The 22,616-nt window shown below is 42.5% G+C and overlaps 2 protein-coding genes across 4 annotated transcripts in view; one reads left to right on the top strand and one right to left on the bottom strand.

Moving 5' to 3' along the window:
- Nucleotides 1–5,538: 5,538 nt before the first annotated feature.
- gltpd2b (glycolipid transfer protein domain containing 2b) lies at nucleotides 5,539–15,622 on the top strand. Its single transcript, XM_024394114.2, has 4 exons — nucleotides 5,539–6,128; nucleotides 9,824–9,882; nucleotides 10,045–10,223; nucleotides 10,423–15,622. Exons 1-4 carry the CDS (start codon nucleotides 6,059–6,061, stop codon nucleotides 11,048–11,050), a joined length of 936 nt encoding a protein of 311 aa, XP_024249882.1. The 5' UTR covers nucleotides 5,539–6,058; the 3' UTR covers nucleotides 11,051–15,622.
- A 3,195-nt stretch (nucleotides 15,623–18,817) lies between these two features.
- LOC112228636 (sodium/potassium-transporting ATPase subunit beta-2) overlaps nucleotides 18,818–22,616 on the bottom strand; it is a 28,180-nt gene continuing 24,381 nt past the window's right edge. For all 3 annotated transcript variants that reach the window (XM_024394115.2, XM_024394118.2, XM_024394116.2), the window contains exons 6-7: nucleotides 20,030–20,125; nucleotides 18,818–19,810 (exon numbers count right to left, since the gene is read on the bottom strand). In XM_024394115.2, the coding sequence (XP_024249883.2) occupies nucleotides 19,643–19,810; nucleotides 20,030–20,125 (264 nt within the window). In that variant the 3' untranslated portion in view covers nucleotides 18,818–19,642. The remainder of the gene's footprint in view (nucleotides 19,811–20,029; nucleotides 20,126–22,616) is intronic.

Here is a 22,616-nt window from a genome sequence, read left to right as displayed (position 1 = left end):
CCTATTAGTTCCAACACCCACACATGCGATGACATCTCCTGGTTTCAATGATGTTTCTAGAGACAATATCTCTCTCATCATCACTCAATACCTAGGTTTACCTCCTACCATACCTTTGTCTGTACATTATGCCTTGAAACTATATTATCGCCCCCAGAAACCTCCTTTTACTCTCCGTTCCAGACGTTCTAGACGACCAATTCTCATGCTTTTAGCCGTACCCTTATCCTACTCCTCCTCTTTTCCTCTGCCTAGCTCCACTCTTATTCCCCAGACGCTCTCTTTTGATGACTTCTGTAACCGTAATAGCCTTGGTTTCATGCATGTTAACATTAGAAGCCTCCTCCCTAAGTTTGTTTTATTCACTGCTTTAGCACACTCTGCCAACCCGGATGTTCTAGCTGTGTCTGAATCCTGGCTTAGGAAGACCACCAAAAATTCAGAAATGTTCATCCCAAACTACAACATTTTCAGACAAGATAGAACTGCCAAAGGGGGCGGTGTTGCAATCTACTGCAAAGATAGCCTGCAGAGTTATGTCCTGCTATCCAGGTCTGTACCCAAACAATTTGAACTTCTACTTTTAAAAATCCACCTCTCTAAAAACAAGTCTCTCGCCGTTGCCGCCTGCTATAGAACACCCTCTGCCCCCAGCTGTGCTCTGGACACCATATGTGAACTGATTGCCCCCCATCTATCTTCTGAGCTCGTGCTGCTAGGCGACCAACTGTAAATGTCGGTGTTCCTCAAGGTTCTGTTTTGGGACCACTATTGTTTTCACTATATATTTTACCTCTTGGGGATGTTATTCAAAAACATAATGTTAACTTTCACTGCTATGCGGATGACACACAGCTGTACATTTCAATGAAACATGGTGAAGCCCCAAAATTGCCCTTGCTAGAAGCATGTGTTTCAGACATAAGGAAGTGGATGGCTGCAAACTTTCTACTTTTAAACTCGGACAAAACAGAGATGCTTGTTCTAGGTCCCAAGAAACAAAGAGATCTTCTGTTGAATCTGACAATTAATCTTAATGGTTGTACAACGAACCGCCCTTGCTGTCTCTGCCTGGCCGGTTCCCCTCTTCCCACTGGGATTCTCTGCCTCTAACCCTATTACAGGGGCTGAGTCACTGGCTTACTGGGGCTCTCTCTTGCCGTCCCTGGAAGGAGTGCGTCACCTGAGTGGGTTGATTCACTGATGTGGTCATCCTGTCTGGGATGGCGCCCCCCCTTGGGTTGTGCCATGGCGGAGTTCTTTGTGGGCTATACTCAGCCTTGTCTCAGGATGGTAAGTTGGTGGTTGAAGATATCCCTCTAGTGGTGTGGGGGCTGTGCTTTGGCAAAGTGGGTGGGGTTATATCCTTCCTGTTTGGCCCTGTCTGGGGGTGTCCTCGGATGGGGCCACAGTGTCTCCTGACCCCTCCTGTCTCAGCCTCCATTACTTATGCTGCAGTAGTTAATGTGTCGGGGGGCTAGGGTCAGTTTGTTATATCTGGAGTACCTCTCCTGTCCTATTCGGTGTCCTGTGTGCGTTCTCTAATTCTCTCTTTCTCTCTCTCTCTCTCTCTCTCTCTCTCTCTCTCGGAGGACCTGAGCCCTAGGACCATAACCCAGGACTACCTGACATGATGACTCCTTGCTGTCCCCAGTCCACCTGGCCGTGCTGCTGCTCCAGTTTCAACTGTTCTGCCTTATTATTATTCAACCATGCTGGTCATTTATGAACATTTGAACATCTTGGCCATGTTCTGTTATAATCTCCACCCGGCACAGCCAGAAGAGGACTGGCCACCCCACATATGCTCTCTCTAATTCTCTCTTTCTTTCTCTCTCTCGGAGGACCTGAGCCCTAGGACCATGCCCCAGGACTACCTGACATGATGACTCCTTGCTGTCCCCAGTCCACCTGACCGTGCTGCTGCTCCAGTTTCAACTGTTCTGTTATTATTATACGACCATGCTGGTCATTTATGAACATTTGAACATCTTGGCCATGTTCTGTTATAATCTCCAACCGGCACAGCCAGAAGAGGACTGGCCACCCCACATAGCCTGGTTCCTCTCTAGGTTTCTTCCTAGGTTTTGGCCTTTCTAGGGAGTTTTTCCTAGCCACCGTGCTTCTACACCTGCATTGCTTGCTGTTTGGGGTTTTATGGTTGGGTTTCTGTACAGCACTTTGAGATATCAGCTGATGTACGAAGGGCTATATAAATACATTTGATTTGATTTGACCTAAAACAGGAACTGGAACATGCTTAACACCCCAGCCTTCCTACAATCTAAGCTTGATGCCCTCAATCTCACACAAATTATCAATGAACCTACCAGGTACCTCTCCAAAGCCGTAAACACGGGCACCCTCATAGATATCATCCTAACCAACTTGCCCTCTAAATACACCTCTGCTGTCTTCAACCAAGATCTCAGCGATCACTGCCTTATTGCCTGCATCCGTAATGAGTCAGCGGTCAAACGACCTCCACTCATCACTGTCAAACGCTCCCTGAAACACTTCAGCGAGCAGGCCTTTCTAATCGACCTGGCCGGGGTATCCTGGAAGGATATTGATCTCATCCCGTCAGTAGAGGATGCCTGGTTATTTTATTTAAATGCCTTCCTAACCATCTTAAATCAGCATGCCCCATTCAAGAAATGTAGAACCAAGAACAGATATAGCCTTTGGTTCTCCCCAGACCTGACTGCCCTTAACCAACACAAAAACATCCTATGGCGTTCTGCATTAGCATCGAACAGCCCCCGTGATATGCAGCTTTTCAGGGAAGCTAGAAACCATTATACACAGGCAGTTAGAAAAGCCAAGGCTAGCTTTTTCAAGCAGAAATTTGCTTCCTGCAACACTAACTCAAAAAAGTTCTGGGACACTGTAAAGTCCATGGAGAATAAGAACACCTCCTCCCAGCTGCCCATCGCACTGAAGGTAGGAAACACTGTCACCACTGATAAATCCACTATAATGGAGAATTTCAATAAGCATTTTTCTACGGCTGGCCATGCTTTCCACCTGGCTACCCCTATCCCGGTCAACAGCACTGCACCCCCCACAGCAACTCGCCCAAGCCTTCCCCATTTCTCCTTCTCCCAAATCCAGTCAGCTGATGTTCTGAAAGAGCTGCAAAATCTGGACCCCTACAAATCAGCCGGGCTAGACAATCTGGACCCTTTCTTTCTAAAATGATCTGCCGAAATTGTTGCCACCCCTATTACTAGCCTGTTCAACCTCTCTTTCGTGTCGTTTGAGATTCCCAAAGATTGGAAAGCAGCTGCCGTCATCTCCCTCTTCAAAGGGGGGGACACTCTTGACCCAAACTGCTACAGACCTATATCTATCCTACCCTGCCTTTCTAAGGTCTTCGAAAGCCAAGTCAACAAACAGATTACCGACCATTTCGAATCTCACCATACCTTCTCTGCTATGCAATCTGGTTTCAGAGCTGGTCATGGGTGCACCTCAGCCACGCTCAAGGTCCTAAACGATATCTTAACTGCCATCGATAAGAAACATTACTGTGCAGCCGTAATCATTGATCTGGCCAAGGCTTTCGACTCTGTCAATCACCACATCCTCATCGGCAGACTCGGCAGCCTTGGTTTCTCAAATGATTGCCTCGCCTGGTTCTCCAACTTCTTCTCTGATAGAGTTCAGTGTGTCAAATCGGAGGGTCTGCTGTCCGGACCTCTGGCAGTCTCTATGGGGGTGTCACAGGGTTCAATTCTTGGACCGAATCTCTTCTCTGTGTACATAATTGATGTCGATCTTGCTGCTGGTGAGTCTCTGATCCACCTCTACGCAGACGATACCATTCTGTATACTTCAGGCCCTTCTTTGGACACTGTTAACAACCCTCCAGGCGAGCTTCAATGCCTTACAACTCTCCTTCCGTGGCCTCCAATTGCTCTTAAATACAAGTACAACTAAATGCATGCTCTTCAACCGATCCTGCACCTGCCCGCCCGCCCGTCCAACATCACTACTCTTGACGGCTCTGACTTAGAATACATGGACAACTACAAATACCTAGGTGTCTGGTAAGACTGTAAACTCTCCTTCCAGACCCACATCAAACATCTCCAATCCAAAGTTAAATCTAGAATTGGCTTCCTATTTCGCAACAAAGCATCCTTCACTCATGCTGCCAAACATACCCTTGTAAAACTGACCATCCTACCAATCCTCGACTTCGGCGATGTCATTTACAAAATAGCCTCCAATACCCTACTCAACAAATTGGATGCAGTCTATCACAGTGCCATCCGTTTTGTCACCAAAGCCCCATATACTACCCACCATTGCGACCTGTATGCTGTCGTTGGCTGCTCTCGTTTGCACTACATATTCGTCACCAAACCCTCTGGCTCCAGTTCGTCTATAAGTCTTTGCTAGGTAAAGCACCACCTTAAAGCACCACCACCTGAAACTGGAAACACTTATCTCCCTCACTAGCTTTAAGCACCAGCTGTCAGAGCAGCTCACAGATTACTGCACCTGTACATAGCCCACCTATAATTTAGCCCAAACAACTACCTCTTTCCCTACTGTATTTATTTTATGTATTTATTTTGCTCCTTTGCACCCCATTATTTTTATTTCTACTTTGCACATTCTTCCACTGCAAATCTACCATTCCAGTGTTTTACTTGCTATATTTTATTTACTTTGCCACCATGGCCTTTTTTTGCCTTTACCTCCCTTATCTCACCTCATTTGCTCACATCGTATATAGACTTGTTTCTACTGTATTATTGACTGTATGTTTGTTTTATTCCATGTGTAACTCTGTGTCGTTGTATTTGTCGAACTGCTTTGCTTTATCTTGGCCAGGTCACAATTGTAAATGAGAACTTGTTCTTAACTTGCCAACCTGGTTAAATGAAGGTAAAATAAATAAATAATAATAAAAAACAAAATGTGCGGTGAAATGTTGTTTTACAGGGTCAGCCGTAGTAGTACGGCGCCCCTGGAGAAAACTAGGGTTAAGTGCCTTCGACAGATGTCGGCTTGGGTATTCAAAAGAACGACCTTTCGGTTACTGCCCCAATGCTCTAACTGCTAGACTACCTGATTTGCCTTAAAGCAGATGACCATCAAGTCCTACCACCAGCAGTTGAACAGAGTTTGCCACTTATGACCTGATTTGCATCTCTGATGGATGGATTTTCATCTCTGATGGGTTCATTTGCATCTAGTAGCTGACACCGCGCCAGTAAAGCAGCTGAGTAAATCTCCTGACCGCACACCGTTATTAATTTGGAGGGCCGCAGGCTTGCCAATTGCTCATTGCTAACTGGTATGCTGTTAGAAATTTGGCAAGCCTGGAAGTGGGATTGTATTTTTTTTACAAGGGGGTGATGAGAGAAGTCTTGTTTGTATAAGATGGTGTGGAGTATGGGTATTGCTTCGAAATGAACATATTATGAGTTTGGAGAGAGTGAGGGGGTTACTGTCGGTCGGGTTGGTCGGTGGGACAGACCAGCTTGCTTAATCAGCCAGTGGCTGACTGAACACAGCTAACCTCTGGACCCTTCCATTAAGCAACAAGGTTGGAGCCTGACACAGAGAGATCAACAGTTTGGTAAACAAAAGAGAGGGAGCCAGGAGAGAAGGACTGGAACAAAGTCAAAGAAAGACAGAGCGGACAGAGCAGAGCAGGAGCAAGAGAGTTGAATTTGAAATAGAGGAGAGAAAACTGCAACAGCAAAAATTTAAGATTAAAAGTTAAAGATTGATAGAATTAGTGTCATGGGTGTGGCCACTTAAAGCAGTGAGGCACAACAGCAGAGACAAAAGCAACTTTTGTCTGGTGGTTAGAGGGGGAGGGTGACAGACTTAGGAAGACAGGGTGGGTCAGAGGTAAAGAGGTCAATAGAAAGACTGAGAAAGACACAGTGGGAGCCGTTCAAGAAGAGAAGGCGAGAGAACTCACTCACGAGGCAGAGGCAACGGTATGGATAGATAGAAGCTGGCAGACATAGTAGTTTATCAAGGGGGAGAGGGGACAGAGAGGGCTAGGCTGAGTCACATACAGGCAGTCGGCATGGGGATAAAGGGCAAGGCGGCTTTGGCCATCGTGGTTCTACTGTTCTTCCTCGGCTCCATGTGGCTCCGTGAGTAACATATTTGTCTCAAGCTAACACTGAGGGGAGGCTGTGTGTGTGTTTTAGAGAATGTGTGTTACTCTGACTCGAGCTAGCAGCATATGACTGTCTTTAAGTGGCTGAGCATGTGGCCTGTACAGTAAACATTCCATGTGTTAGCCATATAGTGTAGCTTTGTTGATTTACACGTGCCTCATTTATTTGAATATATAGAATAATATCACACGGTGTCTGCTGACCTGGGAATATATAGAAGTTTATTTTCCTCTTGTGGTGGTTAGGCTACGGGTCCAGGGCCGGCCCTAGCCCTAAGTGTGATTTGGTTGGGGGCCCCCCACCTCACGGGAAAAACATTTGAGTGGCCCTCCTAACATTTGAGTGGTCCCCCTCTTGACTGCGGAGATAGATTTGTTTTGTTTTAAAGTACATTTCCTTCAATTTTACACATTTTGCCATGGGGAGTAGACATGTTGTTGCAGTTTAAAATCAAGTTTGCAGCAATTCTGCACATTTTGTCATGGGGTGAGAGACGTTTAACAATTTTATAAAAACTTTCTTGCAATTCTACTCATTTTGCCATGGGACAGAGAGAATGTCCAGTTCTACAGCAAATTGTCTGCAATTCTACACATTTTGCCAAGAAGTATACCATGTTAATGATGAGCAACTAACAAAATCAATGGAGGTCAGGGCCCCTGGGCTCATGCCCTGCGTGCCCATTCGGTTTATGACCATAATAGCTGGTTAGATTAATTTCCCAATCTAAAAATTGTAAGCTGATTGAGTGACTGTCAGCGACTGACAAAACCAGATAAAAACTATTATTCTCTCAAAAGTAAGTTTGAGACCCCGACCAAGTTCCTAACTTCAGAAAGTATTCACACCCCTTGACTTTTTCCACATTTTGTTGTGTTACAAAGTGAGATGAAAATTGATTTGAATTGTCATTTTTGACAACGATCTACATAAAATACTCTAATGCCGAAGTGGAAGAATGTATATTTTTTTTATTAATGGAAAAAAAACGAATGTATCTTGATTAGGTAAGTATTCAACCCCTCGAGTCAATAAATGTTACAATCACCTTTGGCAGTGATCACAGCTGTGAGTCTTTCTTGGTCTCTAAGAGCTTTGCACACTTGAATTGTACAATATTTGCCCATTTTTATAAAAAATGATTCAAGCTCTGTTAAGTTGGTTGTTGATCATTACCATAGATTTTCAAACAGATTTAAGTCAAAACTGTAAGCCACTCAGGAACATTAAATTTCGTCTTGGTAAGCAACTCCAGTGTCTATTATGCCTTGTGTATGAGGTTATTGTCCTGATGAAAGGTGAATTTGTCTCCCTGTGTCTGGAAAGCAGCCTGAACCAAGTTTTCCTCAATGATTTTGCCTGTGCTTAACTCTATTCTGTTTATTTATATCCAAACAATCACGAGCATACCCATAACATGATGCAGCCACCACCATCCGTGAAAATATTAAGTGGTACTCAGTGACGTAGTTTTGGATTTGCACCAAACATAACGCTTTGATGGCAGGACAATTCTTTGCAGTATTACTTTGGTGCCTTATTGCAAACAGGATGCAGGTTTGAAATAATTTATGTTAGTATTGTGGAGTAACTACAATGTTGTTGATCCATCCTCCGTTCTCTTCCATCACAGCCATTAAACTCTGTAACCGTTTTAAAATCACCATTGGCCTCATGGTAAAATCCCTGAGTGGTTTCCTTCCTCTCTGGCAACTGAATTGGGAAGGGCTCCTGCATCTTTGTAGTGACTGGGTATTGCTACACCATTCAAAGTGTAATTAATAACTTCACCATGAGGCCTCCCGGGTGGCGCAGTGGTTAAGGGCTGTGCCACCAGAGACCCTGGGTTCGCGCCCAGGCTCTGTCGTAACCGGCCGCGACCGGGAGGTCCGTGGGGCGACGCACAATTGGCATAGTGTCGTTAGGGAGGGTAGGGATATCCTTGTCTCATTGTGCACCAGCGACTCCTGTGGCAGGCCGGGCGCAGTGCACGCTAGCCAAGGTCGCCAGGTGCACGGTGTTTCCTCCGACACATTGGTGCGGCTGGCTTCCGGGTTGGTTGCGTGCTGTGTTAAGAAACAGTGCGGCTTGGTTGGGTTGTGTATCGGAGGACTTTCAACTGTCATCTCTCCCGATCCCGTACGGGAGTTGTAGCAATGAGACAAGACAGTAGCTACTAACAATTGGATACCACGAAAAAGGGGGTAAAATTAAAAATTTATAAATAAAATAACTTCACCATGCTTAAAGGGATATTCAATATCAGCTTTTTTTTACCCATCTACCAATAGCCCTTCCATTGGAAAACCTCCCTGGTCTTTGTGGTTGAATCTGTGTTTGAAATTCACTGCTTGACTGAGGTACAGATAATTGTTTGTGTGTGGTACAGACACTATTTTTGCACACAGAGTGAGTCCATGCAATGTGACGTGTTAAGCACATTCTTACTCCTGAACTTATTTAGGCTTGCCATAACAAAGGGGTTGAATACTTATTGACACAAGAAATTTCAGCTTTTCATTTTTTATTAATTTGTAAACATTTCTAAAAACAATTCCACTTAGACATTATGGGTTATTGTGTGTAGATCAGTGACACAATCTAAATGTAATCCATTTGAAATTCAGGCTGTAAGGCAACAAAATGTGTAAAATGAAAAGTGGGTGTGACTAGTTTCTGAAGGCACTATATTATACGTTTTTGGGGCGGGGGCCCCCTAGTGGCCAGGTCCCTAAGCGGCCGCTTATGTTGCTTATGCCTGGAGCCGGCCCTGCTGCTCTCTATACCACATACCAACACATCTTGCTACTCTACACCATAATCAGGGCAAGATTGTCTTCTCTTCTAACTTCATAAAGAACCATACCTTTAGTTGCAGTGAGGAAAACATGCACTCAACAAAGGTATTGAAATAGAGAAAGAGAGGAGGGAACCACAAAGAAACATTCCGTTTACAAGAAGTTGACTGCTGTTTATGCTGCAAGGATGTATGTGAATTCAACATTTGTTATTCACAAGTTTGCAATAATCAATTGTATGATGTATGTTATTTAGATCAACAGGGTAGCCTATTGTCATGCATCTCCCATTATCATAGATGTCAGTCTCATGATATGAGATGGAATGCATGAGTGATCTAATTAGCCTTTATTACTCCCATTGGGCGCACCTTGCCCCTGAGGTCATGACCGTGTGTGACAGCTTGGTAGAATGTTCTAAAAGAAGGACCCGTCATATAACTTAATGATTATAAATGATGTCTGTCTAACAGAGCCGAGTGAGGTTTTGTCACTATTCTGAAGGATTACATGTTTTGGTTGCACTTTATTTTACAGTAAAAAAATGACCAGGTATTAACTTAGAAATGACATGATTAATGATCATTATCGTGTAATAACCTACACATGTACATTAAATGTTTGATTCTTTGGGATTCAAAACATGTACAAATTGGCACAATTTTGTACTAGTTGGTTACAAATACCAAGTACATGCCAGTGGATACAGTGCAGTAGAATAAAGTGCTGGTAATGTTTCTGAGTGCGTTCTTTAGCAGACCATAGCTACCTCTCCTCCCACTTTATTGACATAGAGATGAGTTAACACATTTTCCCCTGATCTTTGAAAACATTGTATCTTAATCTTAGCAGTTTTCTTTCTCTTTACAGAAGGAAGTTTGGATTACCAGTGGGACTCTTGTCTTAAAGGTTACATTCAGATAAACAGTGTAAGTCAACAAGAGATAGAACTATGGTAAAATGCAACTACAACCTTATTCTAAACCTATTTTCACAGCTGGATTTTATTGGAATGAACTTAATAGAGACCACCAAATTTACTCACATGAACCTCTCCTCTCCCTTTCCCACTCCTCTTCCCCCGTGCCCAGCCTCACCATCTGTCCAATGGCAGTGAGGCTGATAGTGATGAGGACGGGGCCATACTGGAGGTGTGTCCCGGTCAGAAGTTCCAGGTGTCGGAGCTGTTGTCTCACCTGCTGGCTGCGCCAGCACCCACCAACGACGTGCTGCTGCAGCCTTATCTGGCTAGTTGGGACGAGCTTATCAAGTAAGCCCATCAGACAGGACATGCAGACACAGAGACCAGACTCCAGCCAGTCAATACACTCACTGGCTGAATAGAAGGGACATTCACATCCGCTTGAATGAACCAGGCTGAATGAACTCTAAACAGAGATGTGGATTATTTGGGCTCTGTGTGGTTGTTGATTGCTTCTCTCCTCCTCCTGCTCCATCCTCTGTGACAGGTTCATGGAGGCTCTTGGACCGATGGTTGGACTCATATCTCAGGAGATTGAAGCCAAAACTTCCATAATCCGTGACCTGACCCTGCGGGAGGCAGGTAGCAGTGATGAGGGAGAAGTGGGCCTAGCCTTGGGGTTGGTGTCTGGTACCAGAGTGCATGGTGGTGGACAGGAGGAGACAGAGGCCTCAGTGGCAGCACCCAGCAGTACCTACCTGTCTTTGCGCTCTATGATCCACACTGAGTTGAGCCGGGGCCTGGTAGATTTCCAGCAGATGACAGAATCTGGGTGTCGTACTCTGCTCCGGCTGCACCGGGCCCTGTTGTGGCTGCAGGTCTTCCTGGAAAAGCTGGGGGAGGGGCCTGTGGGCGGCCGGCTGCGGAGCCCCTCGGAGCTCTGCCGTGAGGCCTATCAGCACACCCTGGCCCACCACCACTCCTGGTTTGTACGCAGGGCAGCGGAGATAGCCTTCATCGCCATGCCTGAGCGGAGCTTCTTCTACAGGCTGGTGTGTGTGACGAACCAGGAAGAGGCCAGCGTGGTGCTGAACAGGGTGGTCCGGGCCATCGAAGAGGTGTATGACAGATGTCAGGGGGTCCTGGAGGAGCATGGCATGCTGGACCTGCCGTAGGAGAAGAGCGGGGGGGGGGTTCTGTTTCTGAGGGACCAGCCACATCTGGACATTACAGTAACACTCTTTTCACACTACTGAGCCGAACCAGGCTGAGCTGAGCTGTACTGCGCTGGCCAGGTTACGCATCCATCATGGTTGGAATTATACTGGTAAGGACAATGTGAAAATAGAATAGCAAAACCAGCACATTACTGTTCGGGTTTGCATAATAGCATGAATTAGGTCTTACAGTCTATCCCCTGGTGCCTTGTTCCATATGCTGTACTATCTTTTATCAGGCTAAAGTTCACATGTGTGCAAGACCAATGAGCTGCTCAAGTAATCATGAGTGAGTGCTCTCAACAGAGTTTACCAAAAGGGCCAATTTGTATTAGAGGCCATATGACCAAAGTGCTGGTGAAAACAATCAACTGAAGCTAAATGTCTTCATTGTACAATTGATAAGTCATTGTTATGTCACTGTTTGTCTGTGTGAGATCACGCACTGGACTTGTTATGGTGATGGAAGACCATAGACTGGTTGAAAAACAAGTAACGTATCATGTGTTGTTGTAAATTCTGAAGATGTTGCCAATGTAATTCCATAAGTCAGTGATTGTTGTGTTGTTGTATGTTGATGTGTAATTCAGCATTGCCATCATTGAATCAAAAGCCAATCACAAGGCAAAGGACTTTGTCCATGCCCCACATCGTGATTATGTAATAATTTTATATGGGATCATTTGTGAAGATCTTCTAGGGCTGCTGGACACATCAGATGGACTTTATTCAGGGTTCTCAAAACCACATTTACAATGCAGTGATTCACTGATCTTAGCTACTGTTGTAGTTATGGTTTAAGTACGTATGCATTACTACAAAATTGACACTGCAAGAAGTAATATTTTTGAGTCTGGATCTGAGTACCTCCCGTACAATTTTGAGAATGGAAATACGTTCTAGACCAGGGATGGGTGACTTTGATGGGGGTGGGGGCAACAAAACATCTGAACTCATCATGGGGTGCCACATGGGGTGCGTGTCGACATCCATTCCCAAACATGCAGTCAGAAACAGCCCTAACCTTTTGGGGGATCCTAGGTCAAATCTTCTTAGGGTGTGTGAGCAAAACAGCTAGAGGAGAGAAAGTTTGTTTTAGAGTTAATTTCCTGCAATTCTACACATTTTGCCATGGGGCAGAGATAAAATTCTGTTTTGAAGCAAATTCCCTGCAATTCTACACATTTTGGCATGGGGCAGAGATACAATTCTGTTTTAAAGCAAATTCCCTGCAATTCTACACATTTTGTCATAGTGTTTTTTATTTTATATATGATAGCTGACTTAGTGACTAACAAAATCCAGTGGGGCCCCCCAGTTGGTAATTCGACCATGATTACTACAAGTTTAGATAGCTGGCTAGATTAATTTACCAACCTAAAATATGTTAGCTTACATGGGCTAATTGAGTGCATTGAGAGAAACTGATGATTGTATTTGGTTGGAAATTGATCTGTGGGCCCGTTCTAGACCATGTGATTGGTCCCAGAAACCAATGGTTTGGGCCAGAGCCGGAACACATGTGCAACGTTTTGAAAATTTGTCTGGCTTTGATACTCTGATTGTTTAGAGATTATCCATTAGTTGGTGACTTTGTTTTTTTTATAACAGCCTCCATTTTGACATCAACACAAATGACTTCAATGATTGCAGCAAAGATGTCATGGCGACAATGTCATCGGGCCTAACGGTCGTCTCACGCCGAACTGCGCAAGTTCAGGCCGACTAATCAAAGGCACTCCTTCGAGATACAGTTGTTTTTTACAGAAATTTAAATGTCAGTTTGACACTAACACGAGGTTGGAGTAAACACGTGTTCAACTGCTTAAGACATTGGCTCAAATCTAGGTTGTGCCTTCAGATTTCAAGAAAATTAACAACTAAGGAATCATTTTTTACTTCTCAAACCCCGGACATGGTCTGTTTCACAAGCGTTCCCGGAAGTCTCGCAATGTTGCACCTCTAGGTTTTAGAAACTCTGTGTTTGCAGCCTGACTGAACTATGTAGCGAACAAGTGCAGCGGAAGAATCCTGTTAAGATTCATCAGGCAAACGTGTTATATCCGGGGCTTTTGATCTTATGTTGCAGTACTACAGTATATCCACCAGAGGACATAGTGTACTACACATGCACATCAGTTTCACTGAACCCTGAATGCTAATAACAGTTCGTGGCAAAGCCATTTATATGAACATTTGTGACGTAATCACTTCTACACCACAATAATTGACCCTCCCTTCGCTTGGACATACATGCTGCGAATGGCATAATGCCCCCATTTTAAGAGATGTTTCAATGTAAACTACAATGACTTTTTTACCTACAAATATATATTTTTAATAAACTGTAATTTAAAAAACGAGTTAGATGAACCTCTGTCGTACAGTAATGTTATGGTTAGATACAATATTTATATATTATTCATGAGATTGAGTATGGAGTTCCATAAACATTTTAATGGAAAGAGCAAGTATTATGAGGAAATTAACTGGGGGTTAATGAGCACAGGTGGATGCAAGCCTAATGTGTGAGAGAGCGAGAAAGCTGGTGCGTGCCTGGTATATCAGTCGCTTGCGTTACACTTGATCACACTGTTTAAACCCACAAATGCCTCTAATGCTATGTAATCATTCCTCTCTCTTCCTATTGTCCTCCACTGGATCCCAATCGCAAAAAGATTGGAGGAGGGAGAGAGAGTCAAATTCTGTAGTAATCTTGTAAAGTGGTCAGAGCAGAGTGAATGCGTCAGAACCACTATGCCATGTTAACAACATGAAGCGCTGTCCAATCATAGAACAGATAGTCGGACTCTAGCACATTTACGTATCTTGTACTTGTTCTTATGAAGAAAGTGCAAAAATGTAGTGGTTTTGGTTGATTTGTCTCGAGGTTAATATTATACATTGTAACGCAGGTGATCTACAGTACAGGCCAAAGTCTTCCATGAAAGGTATTTATGCTCGGGGTACTTGGCTAGATGTCAAGTCCAGAGATCAGGCTTGGTAGGTGGCCACAGTCTGCCAGAGGAGAGCAGAAAGCAAGATACATGAGTGTTGAAGTAGCTGCCTAGGGATTGTCATGGTGAATAAAATTACATTAGATTACATCCATCTGCCCGATGGCACCGCTTGACTCCACCACTCCCTTACTTCCTCTTTCCCCAGAGCCTCACTCTATTGGGCAGATTCAACTTTATACAAAACCAGTTAGTATCAGCCAATCATTTCGTTTGATTACTGTTTATGTTTACAAAACTAACTGTGAAAGTATTTGTCCATTTGACTTGTGAATGATTCTGTTACAGGTGTCTCCTTTTACTCAAACTGTCAAAAAATTAGAATACATAAACTTCCTCTTATGTCAGTGTTGTCATCCTGTAGACTAGAGGGTATTATTTCAGACGGTCTCAGACTCAGTCTGTCTGTCTGAATGACTGATTGACTGACTAAAGGATGGATGAGCGTATACAGGCACACTGAAATGTGAAACATAATCTGAGGTGAAATGATCGGAAACCAGGGAACAAAAACAGACCTGTCTGGTTGTTTCTGTCAATCACATTTATTGATTTCTCTATTTTTTTTTTTACAATGAACATAAGCAAAAAAATGATATACATACATACAATAATATACATCCAGCAAAAGAAGAATAGAATTATCAGCCAATTCATTTTGGGTCAGAGACTATCCCAAAGTGTTTCAAAGGAGTTCTGCCTTAGATAAGTTTTTAATAAACTGTCTGATTCAAGATTTTCAGGGACATAACGTTTTTATATTATTTTCCAGGAGGACCTTTAGTGAAAAGCTGTCTTGCTAGTTCACATTAGTTTCCACATGCAGTGGTCACAGGCAAGTATTGTGCTGTTTGGGGATAAATCCTTTGCAGTTACTGTAAATATGCAGCTTTCTATTGAATCAGTGTAACTGATCAAACCAATACCAGAAGAGGATGCCCTTCTTCATCTCATCATCTTGGTGCCCATATAAAGACATGCACTGTTCACCTAAAAGAGGAGCCAGTAGACAATGACTGAGAAAGTGTTTCAACACGGCAACCATTCAATACTGCAAGGTTGAAAACAAGACAGAGAAAATAGGGGTCAGACTTAGAAAAAAAAAATGCTACTTGGTATGTGTTTAATTGTCAAGTTTTCTTCAGTCTCACTCAGAATTCTGAGATTACAGGTCGAAAACCTACCATGTAGCACCCCTGTCTTAATACAATGCTAATACATTATTTCCTCTTTTCAACAAAATAACAATACAAATACTTTATCCCTTTTTGAAAACAAAACATTTATGTTTCTATTGTTCAATCTTGAAGACGCGCATTAGCAAACATAAGTATATCTATGTGTGAACGTAATATTTCCATGTTCTTTCTGTCTTCTTCATCAAGCTCTTTATTAGTTTTGTTACTATACATTTGTTGCAGTCTTTCCAAGAATAAAAACATACAGCCACACAGGCAAATACATATGTTGCTTTTTGAAGAAATTTCCAAATTATCACTTAAAAACGGATATATGGAGATATTATTACATAACAGGCGACACTGGGGAACAACACGATCTGTCCACCAAGAGGCACTGTTGTCATTTAGTGAAACATGCTCCTTCTATTTGTATCATTATGTAAGAATAGGACTGCTCATGAAATGCCATTCACACATCATTCTGAAACATGGTTTAAATAAAATCCTTTCTCTCAGAAAGATCTGTGGTCTGGCAGTTGCAGCACATTTTTTTCATACTAATACAATTCTCATGAATATCTTTGGTTGGAGGAAATGTGGCAGGACTAATCTTGTATGTAGCAAAGAAAAGCATTACTTTTGCCATCAGGAATATATATATATACATATCTGTAAGTCCGTGGCTACACACACCATGGATAGTATACACATTTACTTGTAGATTGAATTGTGAATGGAATGGGCTCATGAGGAAAAATGGCTTGTGGTACAACATGGCAATATGTGGGTCACATGGATAAAACCCTGATAATATTGTAGTGTAAAGTAACTGTGGAACTAAACACATACCATAGTCTTTCCTAACCTTACATATCTTAACAGAAAGCATGGATGATTCGTGTGTGTGTGTGTGTTAGTGAGAGAGTGAGTGAGAGAGAAAGAGAGAGCAAAAGACAGAGGGTTGACACAAGGTGGAACTACAAAGAGAGGATAAAGAAGGGGACCTGTTTTGGATTATTTGACCAGATTAAGAGATTACAGTGAAATGAAGCGTGACAGACTGAGTGGAGCAGGAATGATAAGGAATACGTAGCACTAGCACTGCTCAAAAACAAGGACTATTGGTAGGCTACATGCAGCATGCATGTTTAGCATGGAGTCAATGTACTTTGTTCAATCACTCCTATATACCTCAACATGTATTATACAGCACATCTATCAAACAAAACATAGTATTACTGTCAGTCTTGATGATGACATTACCGAGGCACCACTTCAATCCAAATGAAGGCGAATGTATTGATATACAATACTGACAGAAAAGAATAGGCCCTAAAAGTCAACCCAATCCTTCATTTGAGTGAACAGATGCTAGTGTTCTGAAAGTGTTGCTATGATGTCGTAGCAGGATCAGTCACATTGGCACAATGTCACAGCCAAGGCGAGGTGCCTGGGTTCAGCAGCGCTCGCTCAGATCCACAGATTCCTCAACTGATGGATGGGCTTTTCTTATTATGTGTACCTAATCAAGTCAGCAGCACATCCAGGGTATCTGTGCAACAGCACATTGACCACCATGCTACAGCAAATTCCTAAACGCTCAATTGTAGATGTCTATAGTTAGAGTACAGCCTCCAACTCCAAGGTTGGTTGGTCTGTTGTACTCCCCTGTTTAAAGCAATGGAATGGCAGAGAATCCGTCAAAAATCAAACAAATGACCGGTATTACCAAAACAGCCCTATAGACATTCTGGTCAATGTAATCAGAAACGTTGGAGTCAGTACATCTCAGTTTGAAGGCTATCACAGCAGTAACAAGCCAGGTACAAATGTTTAAACAAACATAGAAACAAAAACAAACTCTCTATTTGTCCTTCTCCACAGAACCATAAGCATCTCGTCTTCACAAGAAAAACACAAACCAGCGCAAATCAATACAAAATCAAATATATATGTGATGTGCATGCAAAAAGACCTAACCCTTGAGCTGGAGGGACACAGCTGTGAACACAAACCATGTGTGTGCACTGTAAGAACAATGTATATCCATGTTATGGAAGACTGATCCAATTCATGACTGATGTGCAATTCAAGTGTTTATAACAAAAGAGTCCTGTTTAATGTGAAGAATGAATATGATTTGTCACTCTAATGAATATTGCACATTGCATATGCAACTTCCCAACCTACAGTATAACATTTTTCTTGCAAACTGAATTTTGTTATACAAACACATACTGTACACACACACATACAAACACAGTACACACACACATACACATACAGTACACACTGTGGTATCCCAGGTCTACCCCGGGGATGGTAATAGAGGGGAGGTACGTGAGGCGATGTTGGCTCCCTCTGCTGGGAATAGCTGGGCACCCCGACATGGACAGCTCTAAGTGGAGGTAATTAGGGGAAAGTGCCAACCAGCCGTGGAGGCTAAATAAAAGGAGCACGGTGGCACACCGCGGGAGAGAACTGGGAGAGACCGACACCAAGCCACAGTAGAGAAGGGAGAGAGACGGACACTCGTTAATAAAGAGAAGGAAGACCGAGCAAAACCTAAGTTATTTCTTTGATGTATTTATTTGATGTCTTAGTAAAGTTGTTTTTGCGGACTAAAGCCTCCCTATCTCTGTGTCAATCTCTGCACACTCCACCCAACGGTTTACCACAACACACACACACATACAGTACACATACACATACAAACACAGTACACACACACGCAAACACACATACAAACACACATACACACATACAAACACACATACACACAGTTCACACAAACATTCACATACAGTACACACACACACACACATACAAACATACACATACAGTACACACACACACACATACAAACACAGTACACATACAGTACATACAAACATACACATACAGTACATACAAACATACACATACAGTACACATACAAACACAGTACACACACACAAACATATATACAAACATACACACACACACACATGCAAACATGCATACAAACACAGTACACACACACATAAAAACATACACACACAAACATACACATACAGTACACACACACACAGTACACATACAAACACAGTTCACACACACACACACATACATACAAACATTCACATACAGTACACACACACACATACACATACAGTACACACACACATACAAACACAGTACACACACACATACAAACATACACATACAGTACACACACACATACAAACATACACATACAGTACACACACACATACAAACATACACATACAGTACACATACAAACACAGTACACACACACAAACATATATACAAACATACACATACAGTACACACACACACACACACACACATGCAAACATACATACAGTACACAAACATACATACAAACACAGTACACACACACACATAAAAACATACACACACAAACATACACATACAGTACACACACATACCGTACACACACACACACATACAAACATGCACATACAGTACACACACACACATACAAACATACACATACAGTACACACACACACACACACACACACATACAAACGTACACAGTACACACACACATACAGTACACACACACATAAACATACACGCACGCACACATACACATACTCAAAGGTGTTGACCTCTATAACTCCCCATGTTGGAGATGCTATCTTCTTATAGCTCACATTTCATTCACACAATGGCTGTGTGGGGGGGGCTAAACTGGATGATCACTGCAGAGTGCTGGTGGCCAGTGGTTTAACATAACCTAATGAATAATTCCCACATAGCAGAGCAGAGAGCTGGGACATGAGGCCTCCCTCTTTCTTAGGACACGAAAGACAATACACACATGAAAAATGACTCTGTCTCTGCATTCATCCACCAAAATGTTTTTTACATCATATGTTTAGCTGTTGAACTATTCAAGTGCAACAAAATAGACATACTGATATAAGGATATTATATATAAATAGATATACACGTTTTGTATTGGATTTAGTGTATATTCGTATATAAAGGGGCACTCTAGAGGGAGGCAGCAAGGAAGGACCCACAGTAAACTGGTAAGACGTGTTGATAAATAGACTTCAAGTCAAACTAACTTACAGAACAGAATCAGTTCCAAATCTCACACACAAAAACAGAGACAGAATTACCCCCCTTTTTACTGCACCAATCTGACATCACTAAACTGGGCATACAAATGCCCGACATCAAGGGTAAATGAAAGTTGTAAACATATTCTATTCGTCAAACTGAGGGTGTTAATTCTGTTATCTGTTTCTGTATGTGTGTGTGTACCTGTGCACAGCATGTCAGTGTGAATATTTGTGAGAGAAAGAGAATGTACATCTATTGTTTAGTGTTGATCCTCAGTTTGAAAGAAACTTTTCCAGCAAACTTGTCTCTTTCACTCCCAGGAGGAATGTTGTTGGAGATGATCCTGCACTCGATGTTGATGTCTTCGTTGAGGGTGATGTTGAGGAACTTAATGGCAACCAGAGGCTGGGAGTAGTTCACCTGAAACAAGATAATAGATCTGTAAGTTATTGTTACATAAGCTTTCAGCACTGTTTTCCAGAAACATTTGATCTATAATGTATTGAAAGCACATGCAGATGAATGCGTAATAACAATGTAATGACATTGGATCACTAATATTAGTTATTCTAACCATAAAAATAGGATTATAAGGGATGCTTTGTGAGTGTTGCCTGGTTGGTGTCGCGGGATTCTCACCTGAGCTTTCTTGCCATAGTAAGGGTAGTACATGAGGTTGAAGGCGCCATTTTCAGGGTAGTACGCCACCTCTCCAATCTTATCAGAGTCTTCTTTCTGCAGGGGCAGAGGATCAAGGCCATTAGTTAGGGAATGTTGGGTCAAAAGTGTGTGGGCGAGCAGGGAAGGACTGCCCAATCTGAAGGAGTGGACGAGCTTTGAAAGGACACCATGACAATTAGAGTAGACTTGATGGAAATGTATCTTTGGCATTTACTGCATGTCTATCTCTATACTGTCCTTGTGGACTTGCTATAGTAAACTACTATTTATTGACATTTATTTTAGACAGAGTCTACCTGTACATGCTATGCTAGAACGTTATTGTATCTCTCTAGCTTGGAATATAAAAAGTTGAGGGTACCAGTGTATCACTAGTAACTATACAATACATATCTACTACAATACATTTCTATCTGTCACTAAGATCACTACAGTGGCACCCTTACCCACTCATCTTTGCCAACTTTGTACCTCTGAGAGTGGAAGGACAAAATGGATGGTAACAGAAAAGAAGAGAACAACATTCACATAAGGTATGAAAGGATGAAATGACATTGTATCACGCAACACAGACGAGCAAAGAAAGACACAGACATAAAGGAAGCTAATGGATGACATAGATGAGAACAAGATTTCAAGATGGCGTAGCAGTGGGAATGTCTGTTTTGATTGTCTTGTCCCGTCCCTTTTGTATATATCGTTTTTCATCATATACAGTGCCTTGCGAAAGTATTCGGCCCCCTTGAACTTTGCGACCTTTTGCCACATTTCAGGCTTCAAACATAAAGATATAAAACTATTTTTTTGTGAAGAATCAACAACAAGTGGGACACAATCATGAAGTGGAACGACATTTATTGGATATTTCAAACTTTTTTAACAAATCAAAAACTGAAAAATTGGGCGTGCAGAATTATTCAGCCCCTTTACTTTCAGTGCAGCAAACTCTCTCCAGAAGTTCAGTGAGGATCTCTGAATGATCCAATGTTGACCTAAATGACTAATGATGATAAATACAATCCACCTGTGTGTAATCAAGTCTCCGTATAAATGCACCTGCACTGTGATAGTCTCAGAGGTCCGTTAAAAGCGCAGAGAGCATCATGAAGAACAAGGCAGGTCCGAGATACTGTTGTGAAGAAGTTTAAAGCCGGATTTGAATACAAAAAGATTTCCCAAGCTTTAAACATCCCAAGGAGCACTGTGCAAGCGATAATATTGAAATGGAAGGAGTATCAGACCACTGCAAATCTACCAAGACCTGGCCGTCCCTCTAAACTTTCAGCTCATACAAGGAGAAGACTAATCAGAGAGGCCCATGATCACTCTGGATGAACTGCAGAGATCTACAGCTGAGGTGGGAGACTCTGTCCATAGGACAACAATCAGTCGTATATTGCACAAATCTGGCCTTTATGGAAGAGTGGCAAGAAGAAAGCCATTTCTTAAAGATATCCATAAAAAGTGTCGTTTAAAGTTTGCCACAAGCCACTTGGGAGACACACCAAACATGTGGAAGAAGGTGCTCTGGTCAGATGAAACCAAAATTGAACTTTTTGGCAACAATGCAAAACGTTATGTTTGGCGTAAAAGCAACACAGCTCATCACGCTGAATACACCATCCCCACTGTCAAACATGGTGGTGGCAGCATCATGGTTTGGGCCTGCTTTTCTTCAGCAGGGACAGGGAAGATGGTTAAAATTGATGGGAAGATGGATGGAGCCAAATACAGGACCATTCTGGAAGAAAACCTGATGGAGTCTGCAAAAGACCTGAGACTGGGACGGAGATTTGTCTTCCAACAAGACAATGATCCAAAACATAAAGCAAAATCTACAATGGAATGGTTCAAAAATAAACATATCCAGGTGTTAGAATGGCCAAGTCAAAGTCCAGACCTGAATCCAATCGAGAAACTGTGGAAAGAACTGAAAACTGCTGTTCACAAATGCTCTCCATCCTACCTCACTGAGCTCGAGCTGTTTTGCAAGGAGGAATGGGAAAAAATGTCAGTCTCTCGTTGTGCAAAACTGATAGACATACCCCAAGCGACTTACAGCTGTAATCGCAGCAAAAGGTGGCGCTACAAAGTATTAACTTAAGGGGCTGAATCATTTTGCACGCCCAATTTTTCAGTTTTTGATTTGTTAAAAAGTTTGAAATATCCAATAAATGTCGTTCCACTTCATGATTGTGTCCCACTTGTTGTTGATTCTTCACAAAAAATACAGTTTTATATCTTTCTGTTTGAAGCCTGAAATGTGGCAAAAGGTCGCAAAGTTCAAGGGGGCCGAATACTTTCGCAAGGCACTGTATATTTGCTTTTTTTTTTTTTTTTTTACATCTCCTTTTCCATCTGCGTACTGAGCATACTCTCCTGCAACCCGCCTCACCCAATGTGGTAAGGATCTGTTATTTTTACACTTTCGAACTGGAACCACCTTCTGAAGCTAGCCAGCTAACTAGCTACTAGCTAGTAGTCAGTTAGCCACTGCTAGCGGTCATCACCGTTAACTCGGATTGCCAGCCTCAGCCTGGGCAAC

Source organism: Oncorhynchus tshawytscha, linkage group LG30 (genome assembly GCF_018296145.1).
Source record: "Oncorhynchus tshawytscha isolate Ot180627B linkage group LG30, Otsh_v2.0, whole genome shotgun sequence".
NCBI classification, from domain to species: Eukaryota; Metazoa; Chordata; class Actinopteri; order Salmoniformes; family Salmonidae; genus Oncorhynchus; species Oncorhynchus tshawytscha.
Note: the sequence above shows the minus strand (reverse complement) of the source record. Positions and strands in the feature narration are given on the sequence as shown.